This window comes from Bufo gargarizans, chromosome 2, assembly GCF_014858855.1.
Source record: "Bufo gargarizans isolate SCDJY-AF-19 chromosome 2, ASM1485885v1, whole genome shotgun sequence".
Taxonomy (NCBI): Eukaryota; Metazoa; Chordata; class Amphibia; order Anura; family Bufonidae; genus Bufo; species Bufo gargarizans.
The window spans coordinates 473668907-473687913 of NC_058081.1; the positions used below are offsets into that span (position 1 = coordinate 473668907).

The following is a 19007-nucleotide window of genomic DNA, read 5'->3' on the forward strand; positions in this document are numbered from 1 at the left end:
TAACTACCAGAGCGAATCCCCACACCACCTACTCCCGCCAAGATGGTTTCAGTTAGGCAGGTCCTACTCTATACCTACCTATGACGTTGGGCATCTATAATCAGGAGAGCAGACCCTGCACTTATTATATGCTGCTCCTAGTTACTTCTGAGTGCATCCAGCAACTGATTAGAGGAGGAGCAAACACAGCTATATGTACCACCTAATCAAGGCGCTCTGCTTGAGGGGGTAGGTGGGCACAGATGTGTTTTGATCAAAATATATTGGCTAAGAGTCTCAGAATTTATCATATCAGAGTGAGAGCTTAGTCCATATATAATGCTTTCATCTACTATGTTTTATTTGCTTTCTCGCCAACATCAAGTCTAGAAAATTAACCCCTTCTTGTTTACCACCTACCTCCAAAGTCAAACAGTATTTTGCTACAGTTGCATCTAGCTCCATTGCTCTGCATACTGTGTGTGTGTGTGTGTGTGTGTGTGTGTGTATGTGTATATATATATATATATATATATATATATATATATATGTATGTATATGTACAGACCAAAAGTTTGGACACACCTTCTCATTCAAAGAGTTTTCTTTATTTTCATGACTATGAAAATTGTAGATTCACACTGAAGGCATCAAAACTATGAATTAACACATGTGGAATTATATACATAACAAAAAAGTGTGAAACAACTGAAAATATGTCATATTCTAGGTTCTTCAAAGTAGCCACCTTTTGCTTTGATTAGTGCTTTGCACACTCTTGGCGTTCTCTTGATGATGAGCTTCAAGAGGTAGGCCCCTTGAAATGGTTTTCACTTCACAGGTGTGCCCTGTCAGATTTAATAAGTGGGATTTCTTGCCTTATAAATGGGGTTGGGACCATCAGTTGCATTGTGGAGAAGTCAGGTGGATACACAGCTGATAGTCCTACTGAATAGACTGTTAGAATTTGTATTATGGCAAGAAAAAGCAGCTAAGTAAAGAAAAACGAGTGGCCATCATTACTTTAAGAAATGAAGGTCAGTCAGTCCGAAAAATTGGGAAAACTTTGAAAGTGTCCCCAAGTGCAGTCACAAAAACCATCAAGCGCTACAAAGAAACTGGCTCACATGCTGCCCGCCCCAGGAAAGGAAGACCAAGAGTCACCTCTGCTGCGGAGGATAAGTTCATCCGAGTCACCAGCCTCAGAAATCGCAGGTTAACAGCAGCTCAGATTAGAGACCAGGTCAATGCCACACACAGTTCTAGCAGCAGACACATCTGTAGAACAACTGTTAAGAGGAGACTGTGTGAATCAGGCCTTCATGGTAGAATATCTGCTAGGAAACCACTGCTAAGGACAGGCAACAAGCAGAAGAGACTTGTTTGGGCTAAAGAACACAAGGAATGGACATTAGACCAGTGAAAATCTGTGCTTTGGTCTGATGAGCCCAAATTTGAGATCTTTGGTTCCAACCACCGTGTCTTTGTGCGACACAGAAAAGGTGAACGGATGGACTCTACATGCCTGGTTCCCACCGTGAAACATGGAGGAGGAGGTGTGATGGTGTGGGGGTGCTTTGATGGTGACACTGTTGGGGATTTATTCAAAAGCAGAAGCTGAAGTGGCCAAAATCCTTAAAAACAAAAAGATAGCATTTAGGAATTATAAAAAAAAAAAAAACGAGTATGACAGACAAATTTATAAGATTAGGCAGAGAGAGGCCAAACAAGTTATAAGAGCTTCTAAAGCACAGGCAGAAGAGAAATTAGCTCAGTCAGGGAAAAAAGGCGATAAGGCATTCTTCAGATACATAAATGAAAAAAGGAAACTAAAACAAGGAATTACCAAATTAAAAACTAAAGAAGGAAGGTATATGGAAGAAGATAAAGAACTAGCTGACTGCCTCAATGAATACTGTTCAGTTTTTACAAAGGAAAATGAAGGAGAAGGACCTCAGTTAGGAAAGAAGACTAATGAATCTTTTGTCGCATGTGTCTTTACAGAGGAAGAGGTTCTAAGTCAACTGTCTAAAATTAATACAAATAAGTCACAGGGGCCTGATGGGATACACCCAAAGCTATTAAAAGAGCTCAGCGGTGAACTAGCAAAACCATTAACAGATTTATTTAACCAACCACTGGCAACAGGAGTCGTCCCAGAAGATTGGAAATAAGCAAATGTTGTGCCCATTCACAAGAAAGGTAGTAGGGAGGAATCGGGCAACTATAGGCCAGTAAGCCTGACATCAATAGTGGGGAAATTAATGGAAACCATACTTAAGGAGAGGTTTGTGGACCATCTAAAATCCCATGGATTGAAAGATGAAAAACAGCATGGGTTTACTTCAGGGAGATCATGTCAAACTAATCTTATAGATTTTTTTTGATTGGGTGACTAAAATAATAGATGGAGGAGGTGCAGTAGACATCGCTTATCTAGACTTTAGTAAGGCTTTTGATACTGTCCCACATAGAAGGATTATCAATAAAGTGCAGTCATTGGGCTTGGACTCCCATATTGTTGAATGGATTAGGCAGTGGCTGAGGGACAGGCAACAGAGGGTTGTAGTCAATGGAGTATATTCAGACCAAGGTCTTGTTACCAGTGGGGTACCTCAGGGATCTGTTCTGGGATCCATATTGTTTAATATCTTTATCAGCGAAATTGCAGAAGGCCTCAATGGTAAGGTGTGTCTTTTTGCTGATGATACAAAGATTTGTAACCGGGTTGATGTTCCTGGAGGAATACACCAAATGGAAAAGGACTTAGGAAAACTAGAGGAATGGTCAAAAATCTGGCAACTAAAATTTTATGTTAAGTGCAAGATAATGCACCTGGGACGTAAAAACCCAAGAGCAGAATATAAAATCAGTGATACAGTCCTAACCTCAGTATCTGAGGAAAGGAATTTAGGGATTATTATTTCAGAAGACTTAAAGGTAGGCAGACAATGTCACAGAGCAGCAGGAAATGCTAGCAGAATGCTTGGGTGTATAGCAAGAGGAATTACCAGTAGAAAGAGGGAGGTGCTCATGCCGCTCTACAGAGCACTAGTGAGACCTCATTTGGAATATTGTGCTCAGTACTGGAGACCATATCTCCAGAAGGATATTGATACTTTGGAGAGAGTTCAGAGAAGAGCTACTAAACTGGTACATGGATTGCAGGAAAGATTAAATGACCTTAACATGTATAGCTTGGAAGAAAGACGAGACAGAGGGGATATGATAGAAACTTTTAAATACATAAAGGGAATCAACAAGGTAAAAGAGGAAAGAATATTTAAAAGAAGAAAAACTGCTACAAGAGGACATAGTTTTAAATTAGAGGGGCAAAGGTTTAAAAGTAATATCAGGAAGTATTACTTTACTGAGAGAGTAGTGGATGCATGGAATAGCCTTCCTGCAGAAGTGGCAGCTGCAAATACGGTGGAAGAGTTTAAGCATGCATGGGATAGGCATAAGGCCATCCTTCATATAAGATGGGGCCAGGGGCTATCCATAGTATTTACAAACCGGATTCCAAAAAAGTTGGGACACTATACAAATCGTGAATAAAAACTGAATGCAATGATGTGGAGGTGCCAACTTCTAATATTTATTTAGAATAGAACATAAATCACGGAACAAAAGTTTAAACTGAGAAAATGTACCATTTTAAGGGAAAAATCTGTTGAATCAGAATTTCATGGTGTCAACAAATCCCCAAAAAGTTGGGACAAGGCCATTTTCACCACTGTGTGGCATCTCCCCTTCTTCTTACAACACTCAACAGACGTCTGGGGACCGAGGAGACCAGTTTCTCACGTTTAGAAATAGGAATGCTCTCCCATTCTTGTCTAATACAGGCCTCTAACTGTTCAATCGTCTTGGGCCTTCTTTGTTGCACCTTCCTCTTTATGATGCGCCAAATGTTCTCTATAGGTGAAATATCTGGACTGCAGACTGGCCATTTCAGTACCCGGATCCTTCTCCTACGCAGCCATGATGTTGTGATTGATGCAGAATGTGGTCTGGCATTATCTTGTTGAAAAATGCAGGGTCTTCCCTGAAAGAGATGACGTCTGGATGGGAGCATATGTTGTTCTAGAACCTGAATATATTTTTCTGCATTGATGGTGCCTTTCCAGACATGCAAGCTGCCCATGCCACACGCACTCATGCAACCCCATACCATCAGAGATGCAGGCTTCTGAACTGAGCGTTGATAACAACTTGGGTTGTCCTTGTCCTCTTTGGTCCGGATGACATGGCATCCCAGATTTCCAAAAAGAACTTCGAATCGTGACTCGTCTGACCACAGAACAGTCTTCCATTTTGCCACACTCCATTTTAAATGATCCCTGGCCCAGTGAAAACGCCTGAGCTTGTGGATCTTGCTTAGAAATGGCTTCTTCTTTGCACTGTAGAGTTTCAGCTGGCAATGGCGGATGGCACGGTGGATTGTGTTCACTGACAATGGTTTCTGGAAGTATTCCTGAGCCCATTCTGTGATTTCCTTTACAGTAGCATTCCTGTTTGTGGTGCAGTGTCGTTTAAGGGCCCGGAGATCACGGGCATCCAGTATGGTTTTACGGCCTTGACCCTTACGCACAGAGATTGTTCCAGATTCTCTGAATCTTCGGATGATGTTATGCACAGTTGATGATGATAGATGCAAAGTCTTTGCAATTTTTTGCTGGGTAACACCTTTCTGATATTGCTCCACTATCTTTCTGCGCAACATTGTGGGAATTGGTGATCCTCTACCCATCTTGGCTTCTGAGAGACACTGCCACTCTGAGAAGCTCTTTTTATACCCAATCATGTTGCCAATTGACCTAATTAGTGTTAATTGGTCTTCCAGCTCTTCATTATGCTCAAATTTACTTTTTCCAGCCTCTTATTGCTACTTGTCCCAACTTTTTGGGGATTTGTTGACACTGTGAAAATTTGAATCAACGTATTTTTCCTTTAAAATGATACATTTACTCGGATTAAACGTTTGATCTGTCATCCACGTTCTATTACAAATAAAATATTGACATTTGCCATCTCCACATCATTGCATTCAGTTTTTATTCACAATTTGTTTAGTGTCCCAACTTTTTGGGAATCCGGTTTGTAGTATATTGGGCAGACTAGATGGGCCAAATGGTTCTTATCTGCCGACACATTCTATATTTTTATATATATATATATATATTGTAGGAAGGAACAAGGGGTTGTCATTGATGGGTGGTATGTGTCACCGAGGTTCCTGGCCTCGGTGAGTTAAGAGCCGTTCTTTTTCCTGAAATGTCATTATTGCAGTCTGACACTTCAGCTGGTTAGTATGGCTGTAAAGCTGATCCGGGACGGCTCTTGCTGGGAGTAGCCAAGTGCTGGGTGGGTGGCTACTCCCCACGTTCCTGGCCGGGTCTTGGGAGGCTTATAAAAAGCAGTCAGCACTGTCAGGTGGTATGGATTATCCTCCATCTCACAGTGAAGCTGTGGAGTCTCTGTGTTTTGGGATCTGAAGATGTGTGTCGTGATAAAGGGCTGAGAGCCGCATGCTGGAAAACTGGCCCCTAAGCCTGCTGGGGACTGCTGATGAAAAACTGCTAACCAGGTGAATGTTTTGTTCTGTGGACTTTCTAAGGTGTGAGCGAACACCAAGACTGCGAACTGTCATTTTGTTTTGCCTTCTGTGTGAATAAACACCGAACTGTTTAAAGGGAACCTGTCACCGGGATTTTATGTATAGAGCTGAGGACATGGGTTGCTAGATGGCCACTAGCACATCCGCAATACCCAGTCCCCATAGCTCTGTGTGCTTTTATTGTGTAAAAAAAAAAACAATTTGATACATATGCAAATTAACATAAAAGAGTCATATCTTACTTGTGTGACCAGAGAAGAGTCATATTTTCAAGCTGTGACTCATCTCAGGTTAATTTGCATATGTGTCAAATCGTTTTTTTTTACACAATGAAAGCACACAGAGCTATGGGGACTGGGTATTGCGGATGTGCTAGCGGCCATCTAGCAACCCATGTCCTCAGCTCTATACACAAAATCCCAGTGACAGGTTCCCTTTAAGTTAAAGACTTTGTGGTTGCCTCTATACTGCGTCCGCTAACCTGCCTATCAGAGCGAATCCCCACAATATATATATATATACAGTATGAATTATAGTGTGTGTATCGTGTGTGAAGTATAGTGTGTGTATGGATTTACAGGTAAATACTGCATTTGTATGTGTATTTGTACAATATTTCTATGTGTGTGTAAAATATGTATGTATATTGTATGGATGTCTTTATGTATATACTAAGTGTATGTGTGTGCACTGTATACATTTTGGTGCTTTTTTTTCATATACTATGTAATTGGAGACTCTTTCTCAGAATTCTGTAGTAATGTCTTGATCATCTTGGTATCTTCAGACACGACAAAAACGCAATTATTAGTTCCCATTACTCATCTGCAGATGAGCTGCAGGTTATTGAACCATTTGGGGTCAACAATAATTTGGGTGCTTCAATGACCCAGCCGGCAACCTTAACTCAGGCGATCATTATACAGTATCACAGTTATTAATGCGGCTCCATCACACTCACCATAATGAACCTTTTCCCTCTTTTTACATACATAACATACAGACTCGTTACTGTAGCCAAATCTCAGAACAGACGCAAAGCAAAGCGCTGACTTTTTTTTTTTTTTTTTGTACAAAACCTACAGAATTAATTAACAGAAAGCAAATTAACTTCTAAGAACTGCTTGGAATTTGCCACTTTCCCAGTGATAACAAACTGTGCTGGAAGAAGGTAATTATCTGTGAAACAAACACAGAATTTGGAGCCGGTTTTGACTGTGCAGTGATTTCAACCATTTTTAGGGAACATAATATGCTAATAGGTTTGAGGTGCTGCCTGCCACATAATGATAACTTATTTCAGTGATTATCATATCCCCTAGAACATTGTTTATTCTTTATCCTTTCATGATGTATAAAATGTAGGGAAACTCTAGTCAGAGATGTACACAGGGTAAGGGATGCTGGGTGTTACAGGGTTAATTAAGATTTACCCAGGGTAGGACTGGGGTTTCCTTGGGCCCACCAGAGGACATTATTCCCAGGGCCCAACCCCCTTATCATCAATTAATTCTAATAAGACTTGATTCAAATAAATAGTGGTAATTTATTTTCTCCAAAGGCAGCTCCCAATGTTATATTTCTTCTGGACCTATAAGGCACACTATTTTATGAGAGCCATTATAAGATGCTGGATTCACTAATCAGTCCATGCAAAAAGCTTTTATATCATTTCCTCTAGCAGCAGCTGCCATTAGGGGGAGGTTAAGCAAATATGTATTTATATAGCTTTACTTTAAAAAGGGGCTTTATAAATATGAAAGGTGTGAGCTCCCTCTAGTGGAAGTAGTCAGCAATCATAATTTTCTTGTGCAAAGAGGACCTCCTAACTTGTTTTAACAAATGTAAAAACACAAAATGCAATCGCACACTGCAACCAGCACTCTGCCCTGCCTTTATGCTGGATGTTGAATAAGGCATTGGTGTACATTTTGGCCAAAGCGTAATAAGCCACTCACCGCGTCAAGGTTGCCTTCATGAGTGGTCCCTAACACTAGTTCCTACCTTTTATGGGCCATGACAGCCACATAAAGTCCAGGGAGCGCAGGTACAGCATGCATGCCAAGCACACTCTGCTTTTAACCCCGTCCGGTGCCATTACAGCTTTCATCGGATCCAGGGATGCAAGTACTCACATGCATGCTGAGCCCACTTTATACTTCTCCTGGAGCCTAATGGCTACTGGTAGGTGCTGTATAAGCAGACTCAGTTTTATACTGAGTGTGCGATTGCATTTTGTGTTTTTACATTTATATCTCTATTTCGCCATAGCAATCTGCACCTGCTAGGGGTTGTGCGGGCTGAATTTTCCATATTTTTCTCTTTGTAGTACGTATTGGAGGCGTGGCGATCTCCAAGCAGTCAAGCACACCTGTCCAGTTAATCTACCCCCTGGAGGCTGGTTTTAAAGTCTGTATAAAACTGATTCTGCTTATACAGCACCTACCAGTAGCCATTAGGCTCCAGGAGAAGTATAAAGTGGGCTCAGCATGCATGTGAGTACTTGCATCCCTGGATCCGATGAAAGCTGTAATGGCACCGGACGGGGTTAAAAGCAGAGTGTGCTTGGCATGCATGCTGTACCTGCGCTCCCTGGACTTTATGTGGCTGTCATGGCCCATAAAAGGTAGGAACTAGTGTTAGGGACCACTCATGAAGGCAACCTTGACGCGGTGAGTGGCTTATTACGCTTTGGCCAAAATGTACACCAATGCCTTATTCAACATCCAGCATAGAGGCAGGGCAGAGTGCTGGTTGCAGAGTGCGATTGCATTTTGTGTTTTTACATTTATATCTCTATTTCGCCATAGCAATCTGCACCTGCTAGGGGTTGTGCGGGCTGAAATTTTCCATATTTTTCTCCTTGTTTTAACAAATACCTGGAGGCGGAGCACCTCCTTTTTTTTTTTTTTTTTCTTTTTTTTTAAGCTACAATGTTCTGTTCCTCTGTTATTTCTGCTGGAAATATAAGAATAAATTGACATTGGAATGTTATCATTCCTCCTTTAGAAGTTTGTGTCCAAAGTCTGACGCCATCCGAGACCACCAGGGATAGACTTAATATAATGCTACACTCTTCTGTGCATGGGTTACAATATTTAGAGGGTATATTCTGCTAGGTTTATGATAGCATTGTTAGTACAGATCTTCTGATGCGTAAGCCATCAAGGGCACAAGGGCCGTTGTATAGGTATATGAGTGTTATATAGCAGCCTTATTTAGTTTTACAGTATGACATTATTTCTTGTGTACCGTGTGGTGGAATAAGTTATATCAATGTTGGTGGATTTGTCACATGCATGTGCTTCATTTTGTTAGATAGACTGCAAGGGTTTGGTCAGCACACAGAATATTCATTTTTAGGAAACCTGGGTGACCCTGTGACTAAATGATAGCTGCCAGAAATGTTTGCTGTAAGTTGGTTACTTCCCGGGCTCGATGACAAGAATATAACTGGTCAGCAGTATACCTGAGGAATGGAACAGTTTGCAACACAAACACATTTTGATTTGAGAGAAGGTGAATTTGAAGGGGTCTGGCCTGAAACAGATGAAAGTATAATATGCCGATTAGGGATAGTAGCTTAGTGCACCTTCACCAGGAATCAGCAGGCTTCACAGCCCCCACCAATTGGGTTTAATTTAATATTTGCATAAAACTCATACTCCAGCAAAGAGGGTTGCTTGAAAACAAAAAAGTTTGATTGAATATACATTTTTTTTTTTTTAAAGGAAGGAAGGGGAAATAGCAAACGCTCTCTGAATTCCACCCCTGCATCAAAGCGGAGCGTTCGCTTTGCTGTGTGTCACACAAGGTGACTCTCTTAATGTTTTCTTCCCCTGTCTCATATATTTTGCTATTTCCCCTTCCTTCATTTAAAAAATGTATATTCAATAAAACTTTTTTGTTTTTTGTTTTCAAGCAACCCTCTTTGCTGGAATATTTATATGCTATACAATAGGGTTGCATACCTGTCAATTCGTGAATGTTTGCCTAAAACTCCTTTAATATAACAAAAGGAACATCTAATCAAATCGTGCTGCTCTTCTTCTTTTTGATTCCAGCCTAAAGAACAAAAACAAAGGAGAACTGATCCCACCAGTTATGGAGAAAACGGTTTCCTACTTGAAAGTGAAAGGTGGGATACATTTTTGTTCAGCCATTAACATTCAGTTTAAGCTTTAAACATGGGATTTTGTTCACGTTCAGCCATTCAATTGGATGTAATGTATGATGTGGGGGAAGGGTGGGGATCTGTGTCCTAGTAATGTGGGGTTTAGGTCAATAAAGTACACGAAATGTGACATGAATCTATTAGGGTCCATTCACACGTCCGTTGTTTCTTTCCTGATCTGTTCCGTTTTTTTCGGAACAGATCTGGACCAGTTCTGTACCCATTCATTTTTAATGGGTCCTGAAAAAAATCGGACAGCTCAATGTATTTAATATTTGCAAGTATATGTATACATATTTTGATCTTTATATATTTTGTTTATCTGTGTATGAATAAATAATTAGTCCTGTATGCAAAACTTGAAGAAGGAGTGCACATCTTGATTTTTATTCTTCTTGTGACTTTTTTCTACTGCGATTGTGTGATCCAGTAAGGTAGTAAACCCCCACTATCCATTAACGTCCGGGGTGTGAGCCCCTACACCTTACTACTATATGTAAATCAAGCACAAGTATATGGACACATATACAGTATAAATATATCTATATGTGACAAAATATTTACGACATATTGACAATTTATTTACCCCCTCATCCTGGCAGAGAGCAGGACATGGTAACATCACCCCCATCAGCTCTCACTCTCTGGGTGTTTTCAGTTGAAGGGTTTTAAAGGAGATTAAATTGAGTCTTTATTTCTCAACTTTCATCTTTAAACAGCTCAGTGGATCTCGCCCGAAGAGGGGGGGGGGGGGGGGGAGGGGGATCATTTCATCCTGAATTGGGGCATTATATATTATATAATTATAGTCACTGACTGTGGGGTTTAGAACCTTTCAGCCGGCATTAGGATCGGGCTACAGAGGCATCAGAGCGATCGCCGGCCGGGGACCAACCTCATTGCCAGTCAGCTGAGATCACTGGCTGTGTGTAACAGTTTAATGCCATGACGTGTATACTAGTCTTGGGGCACCAAGTAGCAGTGCTCCATAACGAGTATACACTATACATATACACTATATATTGTTATTTTTTACAAAAAAGGCAAGCAGAGTAGAAGTGGGGAAGATGTGGAGGGATGTGTGGAAAAAGGTTGCGGAAAAGGATCGGGTAGAGGTTAACACTGCCATCTACTGGCCTTGTTGTGTATTGCTGTTACAGTTCAGAGTGAAGGAGGAGAAGTCGCGCTTCATTAGTAACGCTATGTGAAAACTGTGATCGTTAGCGATGCTACATCTTTAGCTTCATGCACATAACAGGTTGTTATGCAATCCGTGTGGTACCTCCATAGAGCACTACATTGCCCTCTAGATGCCATGAATCCCTCTCTTGTACCTTGGTATAGCATGTAGTGGTATCACAATTATTTTTTTCATCACAATCTGTGAAAATCCACAGCTGAATAAATGGGTTGCATCCCTTTACACAAGCACAGTGCCATACATAAATGTGACTGTGTCTGCTGAGTCCTAATTAAGTGAATAGGGCTGAGCAGCAGTGGCTAACAGAATGTGACCCCTAAACAAATTGTGGCATCAGTGCATGCTGTACAAGGTACAAGGGAGGTATTCATGGCTTCTAGTGGGCAACATGGTGCCCTATGCAGGTACCTCCTAGTAGAACTTCACTAACTTTGTCCAAACATGGCTTTTAAATTCATCCTCAACCTTCTGCAAAAATTCACTGCTTCTTTCCCCCAGAGGTTGGTTCTTAGTATAATTGTTTTTCTGGCAACTTTCACTTACTGGAGAAGGATACTTTCTTAGCACACACAAGACATGTCGTTTCTCTGGCTTGCTTACTAGAAAACTCACTAACCAGGGGAAATGGCACTAGTCCACTACCCAGCAACTGTAACTAAGAACTGCTGGTTAACTATTTTTTTCCCATATGCATAGCCTTTTGGAATACATAGCACACAGCATCACAGTAAACATCATAACTTTAACAGTGAACCATAGCTTAATAGTATTAACCCTTTTGCCAGTGAACCATATCATTAGCCCTTTAGCAGTGAACCAGCAGGTCACTGCACACATGCTTCATTCAAATAATTAGCAGGTTATTGCTAGTTCAGCCTCCTACCAATAGAATATTAATGGCCTAGAATAAAACGTCATGAACAACCATTAAAAAAAGTAAAACTGTTACAGTATGGTCTCTATATTACAGCAGTTTTTTGGCTTATAGCAGGAAATATACTATCCTTATTTTATGCTTACTTATCCTTTTATATTTGTCAGAATCTTAGTCATGTGACAGCGAAGTAAAAAAAAAATTATGGCCTTGTGATCTATTAAAAATAAACATGAGGGATTTATACACTTCTGTATTATTAGTGCAGTAATAAAGCCCATTAAAGGGGTTCTCCAGGAATTAAAAAAATGAAAATACTTAAATATTATTTGATAATAAATATATTTACAAATATCTTTCATTACTTAGATCAGCTTGTTTTGTCTAGGGAGCAATAATTAGGAGAAATAAAATTGCCGCTGTCCTATCAGTACACACAAAACCTGTCCTAATCACACAGGAGGACAAGTTACTTCACCACAATGATCCATAGTGCTGCCTCATCCTTCTCTCTGCTCTGCTTTTCAGGAATCATGATCCTGAATACAGGTGAATCTCTGTGGGAATGGAGAGGATGAGGAGACATGAGAGGAGCCATTACCACTGCCTGTCCTGTCCGTCCTCTTTGTACTTCATGTCTCCTTATGAACTAAATTCCCTAGAGATTCAACTAAAGTTCTTATAATCTGTATTCAGGATCATAATCCTTGACAAGTAGAAGGAGAAGGATGGGGCAGCTCTTTACCTCAATGTTGTAAAGTAAGTTGTCCTTATGTGTGATCAGGACAGGTTTTGTGTGAACTAATGGGACAGCAGACATTTTGTTTCCCCTGATCATTGGTCCCCAGACAAAATGAGCCATTATAAATAATGAAAGGTATTTGAGAATATATTTATAATAAAGTAATATTTAGGTATTTTCATTTTCTTTATTCCCGGAGAACCCCTGACTGGAGGTTCCCTTTAAGTATGTTCAACTCAGCAACATATAATTCTATTAATAATCATATTTGAATTGTTAATGATTGGAAAATGTCATCTGGAAACCCTCCAGCGCTAGACACAAACTTCCTATCTATATCATGTTGGCCTTAGTGTAAGTGGAACGTCTAACAAATTATAGATGTAATTACTGCATTTATCTTAGTGAGTCATCCTCTTACATCCTTGAGTACTACTTCTAGGGAGTACACTCCAGAATTTTTTAACTGCCTCACCTTTTCCTATTGCAGGGTTGCTGTTGAATTTGTATTTGTTTTTTTGTATATTTTTTTAGTGTTTCTATTGTTGGTATCTCACATGCTATTAGAAGGGTCAGAGCTCCTGAGCTTCAAATGCCATGATAGAGTTCAATGATAAAACTCCTTGGTGACTGTATCCGCCAGTAGGTGAAGCCTCTGCCTATGGCATTATAAGTAGCTCACACAGAGGATATTGGAAGGTGTACTGAATGAATCTGTATGCAGTGAGCTCCTCCTAGTGGTTGCTGTCAGTATAAAGACTCTTGTTGTGAAGGAACTAGTGTGGGCAGTTGGGTGCAGGCAGCCTCCTACCACAGTCCAGTGTATATTAAAGAGTCCTCAAATACACTACATACACTGCTTACACATTAGCGCTATTAGCTTCCATTGTTCTGCTCCATTTTATCAGCAAAACACAGAAAAGGAAAACTAAATGGCACCAAATGTACCCCCACTGTTTAGAATGGGATCCGTCCAGTTTCTGTTTTGTGCCAACATTTTGGAGAAATTTTGGTGTACAGTGTTGTGCAGCTACATAGAGGGGAGGTGAGGAGTGGTAGTTGTATGGTAGTTGTAGTGATGAGAGTGGTGGAAGTACTCGCAGTTCATGGTGCCAACCGCCACTCTGGCGCTCCTCAGAGCAGTGAATGGAGGGTGCACCCTTTCTTCCCTCAGGGCACACTCTGGTATTGGGGCTCCTGCCTGGTAGTAGTTGGGGTGCACTTGATGGTAAACAGTTTTGCAAGGCAGGATTACAGATGCAGAAGGTGGGCAGATGTATGACTGAATCAATAACCAGGTCACAGGTTCCAATAAATAGTCTTTTTTTACTGACGTGAAGATGTTAGTAGTAGTACATGCAACAGTAAAAGGCATATTTCCAGTATTCTAGGATTCTTCCAGTAGCCGTGTATAGACAGCAACAATTATGGTAGTTGTAGTACTCCTTGTCTCTCTCTCTCCAAGGACACTTTACAGTCTCTCTTCAGAACCACAGTTAAGCAATTATGGCCTTGTTAACTCCTTCTGTAATTCCCGGGCTGAGGGGTTTACATTTTAAATAAAGATGGCGAGCTGTCTCAAAATGGGGTAGGTGACTAAGCAATATTGCCTTTCCACAGCCATAAATGTGTAAATACCTTGCCGTCTAAAGCTTACGGGGCCTGTTAGGGTATGGATAAGGATGAACAAACCATTTTGAACCGAGCACATAGCGCCATTTTAGTGTGCATGTCGATAGGAAAAAAACACTAGGGAGGAAGAAGAAGGGTTCTCAAATGACCCTGAAAGGAAGTCTGGGATGGGCTTGCCTTATTGGCTTCCAGACTGACAGACAGCCTGCCCTAGCAGAACGAGCAGAATGCCATTCCATGTTGGGCTGTGAAAGAGGGTGGTTGGGACTTATAATGCCATTCAATCAGGGACAGTCAGAAATCAATCAATAAATCTTATTGACAGGGAAAGTGAAGGGTAAGTCTAGGATTGCAAAGAAGAATTGTGTGTGCTATGTACAATAGAGAGAAGTAGGGCAGCTGACATACAGAAAGAGAGGAGACAGGACCTGTGGCTGTGCTTGCTATCAAAAGCAGATACCTGCAAGCAAGTAGGTACTTTAATTTTGTTTCCCTATTTTCACAGAAATCCTTTTCTGTGGCAGTGTGGCAGCAATCTACCTGTGTGTGTTAACTTGAAATCGAGCTTCATGCCTCAATCTTCCATGCTCCTTTTACGTCTTTTCAGTTTCTACATGGTCTCAATTAAAAATTTTTGGGGGGGTGCTTTCAATTTAATTAAGCAGCATATATACAGGATTACTGCAGCAGTGCCCATGGTGTGGCAGCAATCTATGTGCATGTGTTAAGTTGAAATTGAGTATTATGCCTTAATTGTCCATTCTCCATTTACGTATATTCCATTTCCACACAGTCACAATAAGAAATTTTTGGGCATTGTTAAATGTAATTAAACCAGCATACATATGTGATTGCTACAAGACACAAGCTATATCAGCAATCTCCCTGTGTGTATTAAGGAGAAATTAAACGTCAAGCCTCGTCCGTTTAAGTATTTTCAGTTTCCACGAGGTTGGAATTTAAATGTTTTTTGGGATTTGTTCAGGTTAATTAAATCAGCATATAGGTGATCGGCACCAATACAAAGCCCAGCCTACAAATATATCTGTGAGGGATAACAAATTTCTGTGTTCATGAACACTACAGATAAGCAAACTTGTGTTTTCAAGTTCGGCGTACAAGGTTTGGGTTACCTAAGAATTCTATATTGGATTCCGCTACCACGGACCATAACTTATGGTCCGTGGTAGCGCAATCTATAATGGAATTCTTAGATAACCCGAACCTTGTACGCCAAACTTGAAACACAAGTTCGCTCATCTCTAATAAACACGTTTTTAATCAATTTTTTTTATTTTTTTTGGAGACTGATTATAGTCAAACTAGCAGCATATATAGCTGATTACTACACCAATAGACATCTGGGAGTAATAACAAATTTAGACCCAAATCCATTCCCTATTTCACAATTTTTTTGGTGGGGGTTGTTAATTATATTCAAACTAGCAGCATATATATGTGTTTACTACATCAATACACAGGGTAGTGCACAGCATTATCTGAGAGGCCTTAAAATGTCCGGGCTACAGAAGGGTACCAAACTAAATACCCAGAGCCAGAATGTGGATAGTAGCAGCATCATCTATCTAGCCAAAAGTAGAGATAGTAGTAGTAGTAGGCTGCAGTTGTCCCTGCTGGCTTGGGAAAGGTGCAGCATTATAGTTGGGGAGAAAAAGGATGAGATAGTGGATTGGATGACTCACTTCTCCTCTCCATCGCAGCAGGATGACATGGAGGTGACTTCAGAGTCGGACACCGTGCCTTGGAGCCAGGGGTCACAGCTTTCCTCCTCCTCCCTCTGCAGCCCTAAAGAAGACTTTCAGTTGAGTTCTCCCAGTCTTTGCTACCACTTCCTAGAGGGGCACCTTCTTTTTTCCCTAAGAAGTGGCAAGAAAACCCCACCACACCCTACGACAGATAGTCAAGAGATTCTCCCTATTGACGACTTATGTGAGAGCAGTAAGCGTTTGTACTGCCCTGAGGAGGTGGTGGAGGAGGAGGCTGCAGACCCCAGGCATAGCTGTGTTGATAGTAGTAGTGGCCCTCGTAGCCGTGCTTTTGGCATTGGGGGCGGCGACAGTGGCTGTTGGGAAAGAGCAGGGTAGGGGGGCTAAAGAACCCACCATGATATCCCTCAGTCTGATAGAAATAAAACAGAGGGTGAGTATTCTGGGTGCTGAGGAGAAGGCTACATCAGAGGAGGAAGGTGATGGCAGTAGCAATAAAGAGCAGCGGCCACGTACCTCCAAAAGAATTGTCAGGGCCATGTCTGCTTCATGATCTGGGGATGCTGCTGACACAGTCGATGGGTTAGGCCCAAAACGTGACAGAATTAAGCCCAGCTCGGATGCCTCTACTATCTCCGGTCTGGCAGTTTTTTCCACATTGCCGGAAGACAAAAGCATTGCCTTGTGCAAGCCATGCAAGAGGAAATCACCACAGCTATATTAAACCAGATGAAGCGGCATCACCCCATCCTGTGGGAAAACAGAGGTGGAAGGCACAGTCCAGGCACATCTGGAGCCTGTATCATTTCACTGCCGCTAATGCCTGAGGGTCAGTTCCATGTACTCACTTTCCACAGTTTAAAGTTTTTAATTATTTGGGGGCTGGGAGTTAACATGGTTGAAATTTTTTTCTCCCCTCTGTTAAATTTTTTTGAAGGCACACTGGCATTTTGTCACAGTCCAGGCAAAGCTGGAGCCTGCCATCATGCCACTGCCATTAATTTCCGAGGGTTAGTTCCGTGTACTCTTTCCACATGGTTGAAATTTTGAAATTTTCTTGGGGGGTGATTAAACTCGTTTAAGGCGCAGCATAAATGTACATGATTACTGCATCATTACCAGCAATTTTTCGATGTCCAGGTAAAGCTGGGGCCTGCATCATGCCACTAATGTCTCAGTCGTCACTTTCTCTGTACTCTCTTTCCACAAGGTTGAAATTTTAAAAGTTTTCTTTGGTGGTGCCACTTATGCCACTTTCCAAAAATCACGTTCTGTATGGCTGCAGCTTCAGCCTGCATCATGCCACTAATGCCACTTGCTAACATCACGTTCCCCAAAGACACTTCCTCATAACACTGTACATCATATGCCTCAATCAGGGACAATTTTTAAAAGATTTGGAATATTAAAAAGCATGATTAAATTATTGGTTACTTTCCCAGGTCGGATTAAATCGGCCAAAGCAGCCGTTTTATTTAAATATTTAACATAAATAATAATACAATAACAATAAATTAACCCAGACGAGGAAGGTCCTCGAAGCCCCCAAATATTATTATTAGCCCCCAAACAACCTGGTAAATCCACCTTGCCTCCAGCCATAGAACACCAGCTCGGAGATACCAACTGATGGACGCCTCTCCGAGCCTACCAAGTGCCCAACCATGGGAGTCCAGCCCAACCATTGAGGCCCTACCATTCTCCAGTACCAACCAATACCACCAGCTTCGAGGACCTCGCATCACCTCGACTGCCGCGACATATGCACCCACAAACCTTTCTTCCAAAAAACAGCCACCCTATTATAAAAACCTGACTACCAACCTTGCCCATAACCAGGGAGGGAGTGTGGGAGCTTTTCTCTCAATGAGTGATATAAAATGGCGCCCGTCATCCTAACCACTCCCTTTATAAAGCCTTAACGCCTACCCTAGTGACACCCCCCCTCTCCTTCTAACATTAACCCTTGCTTCACCCATCCCCTCACCAAAATGTAATCATGGGGGGCCTCCAATTAGGCTAAAGCCCTAGTACGACCTTTCTTGATTAAATTATTGGTTACTTCTCCGGATCCACTTGCCCCAATCTTTTCCACTCCCCCCCCCCCTCTTCCCCAGGACCCTGCCCCCTTTTTTCCCATAATAAGAACAAGAAAACAGAGTCAGATTAAATCGGCCACAGCAGCCATTTTATTTAAATACATAACATAAATACATACATACACACATACATTAGAGGGGTTGTCCGGGTTCAGAGCTGAACCCGGATATACCCATATTTTCACCCAGGCAGCCCCCCTGATGTTAGCATCTGAGAATCTCATGCTCTGATGCGCTCCCTTGTCCTGCGCTAGATCGCGCAGGGCACAGGCTCTTTTGTTTACAATAACACACTGGCGGGCGGAGGCTTCGGCCCAGCAGTGTGTTCGGTAACGTCACCGGCTCTGATGGTTGTGCTTTATCGCTGCCCTAGCTGTTTTACTGGCTAGGGCAGCGCTAAAGCCTGCCCATCAGTGCCGGTGACATCACCGGGCTTCCTGGCAGCCCCATGGAGAGCCCGGTTCGTCACCGGAACTCCTGAAAATGCCTTTGCCCTGCGCGATTTAGCGCAGGGCAAAGGAGAGCATCGGAGCAAGAACTGCTCCAATGCTCAAGTCAGGGGGACTGCCGGGGTGAAAATAGAGGTATGTCCGGGCAACCCCTTTAACAATAAATTAACCCAGACGAGGGAGGTCCTAGAAGCCCCAAAATATTATTATTGGCCCCCAAACAACCTAGCAAATCCACCTTGCCTCCAGCCATAGAACACTAGCTCGAAGACACCAACTGATGGACGCCTCTCCGAGCTTAGCAAGTGCCCAACCATGGGAGTCAATGGGAGGTCAATGCCCACCGCATTAAGGTGAACCCCGTTCAACCTCCAAAATTCACCAACACCCGAATCCAATTCCAGATGCCTGACCGCCACTGCTCCGTTCCTAGCCACAAACTTTCCCACCGCCCTGTTAACCTTGTTACGAGCCTTACACTGGGGAACAATGTCAGATTACACCATAATC

At 41.9% G+C, this 19007-nt stretch overlaps 1 protein-coding gene across 4 annotated transcripts in view; it reads left to right on the forward strand.

Moving 5' to 3' along the window:
* Positions 1-19007, forward strand: part of LOC122928341 (proline-rich protein 5-like) — a 291839-nt gene that overhangs the window by 240792 nt on the left and 32040 nt on the right. For all 4 annotated transcript variants that reach the window (XM_044281096.1, XM_044281091.1, XM_044281093.1 and 1 more), the window contains one exon: positions 9664-9737. In XM_044281096.1, coding sequence (XP_044137031.1) covers positions 9664-9737 — 74 coding nt within the window. The remainder of the gene's footprint in view (positions 1-9663; positions 9738-19007) is intronic.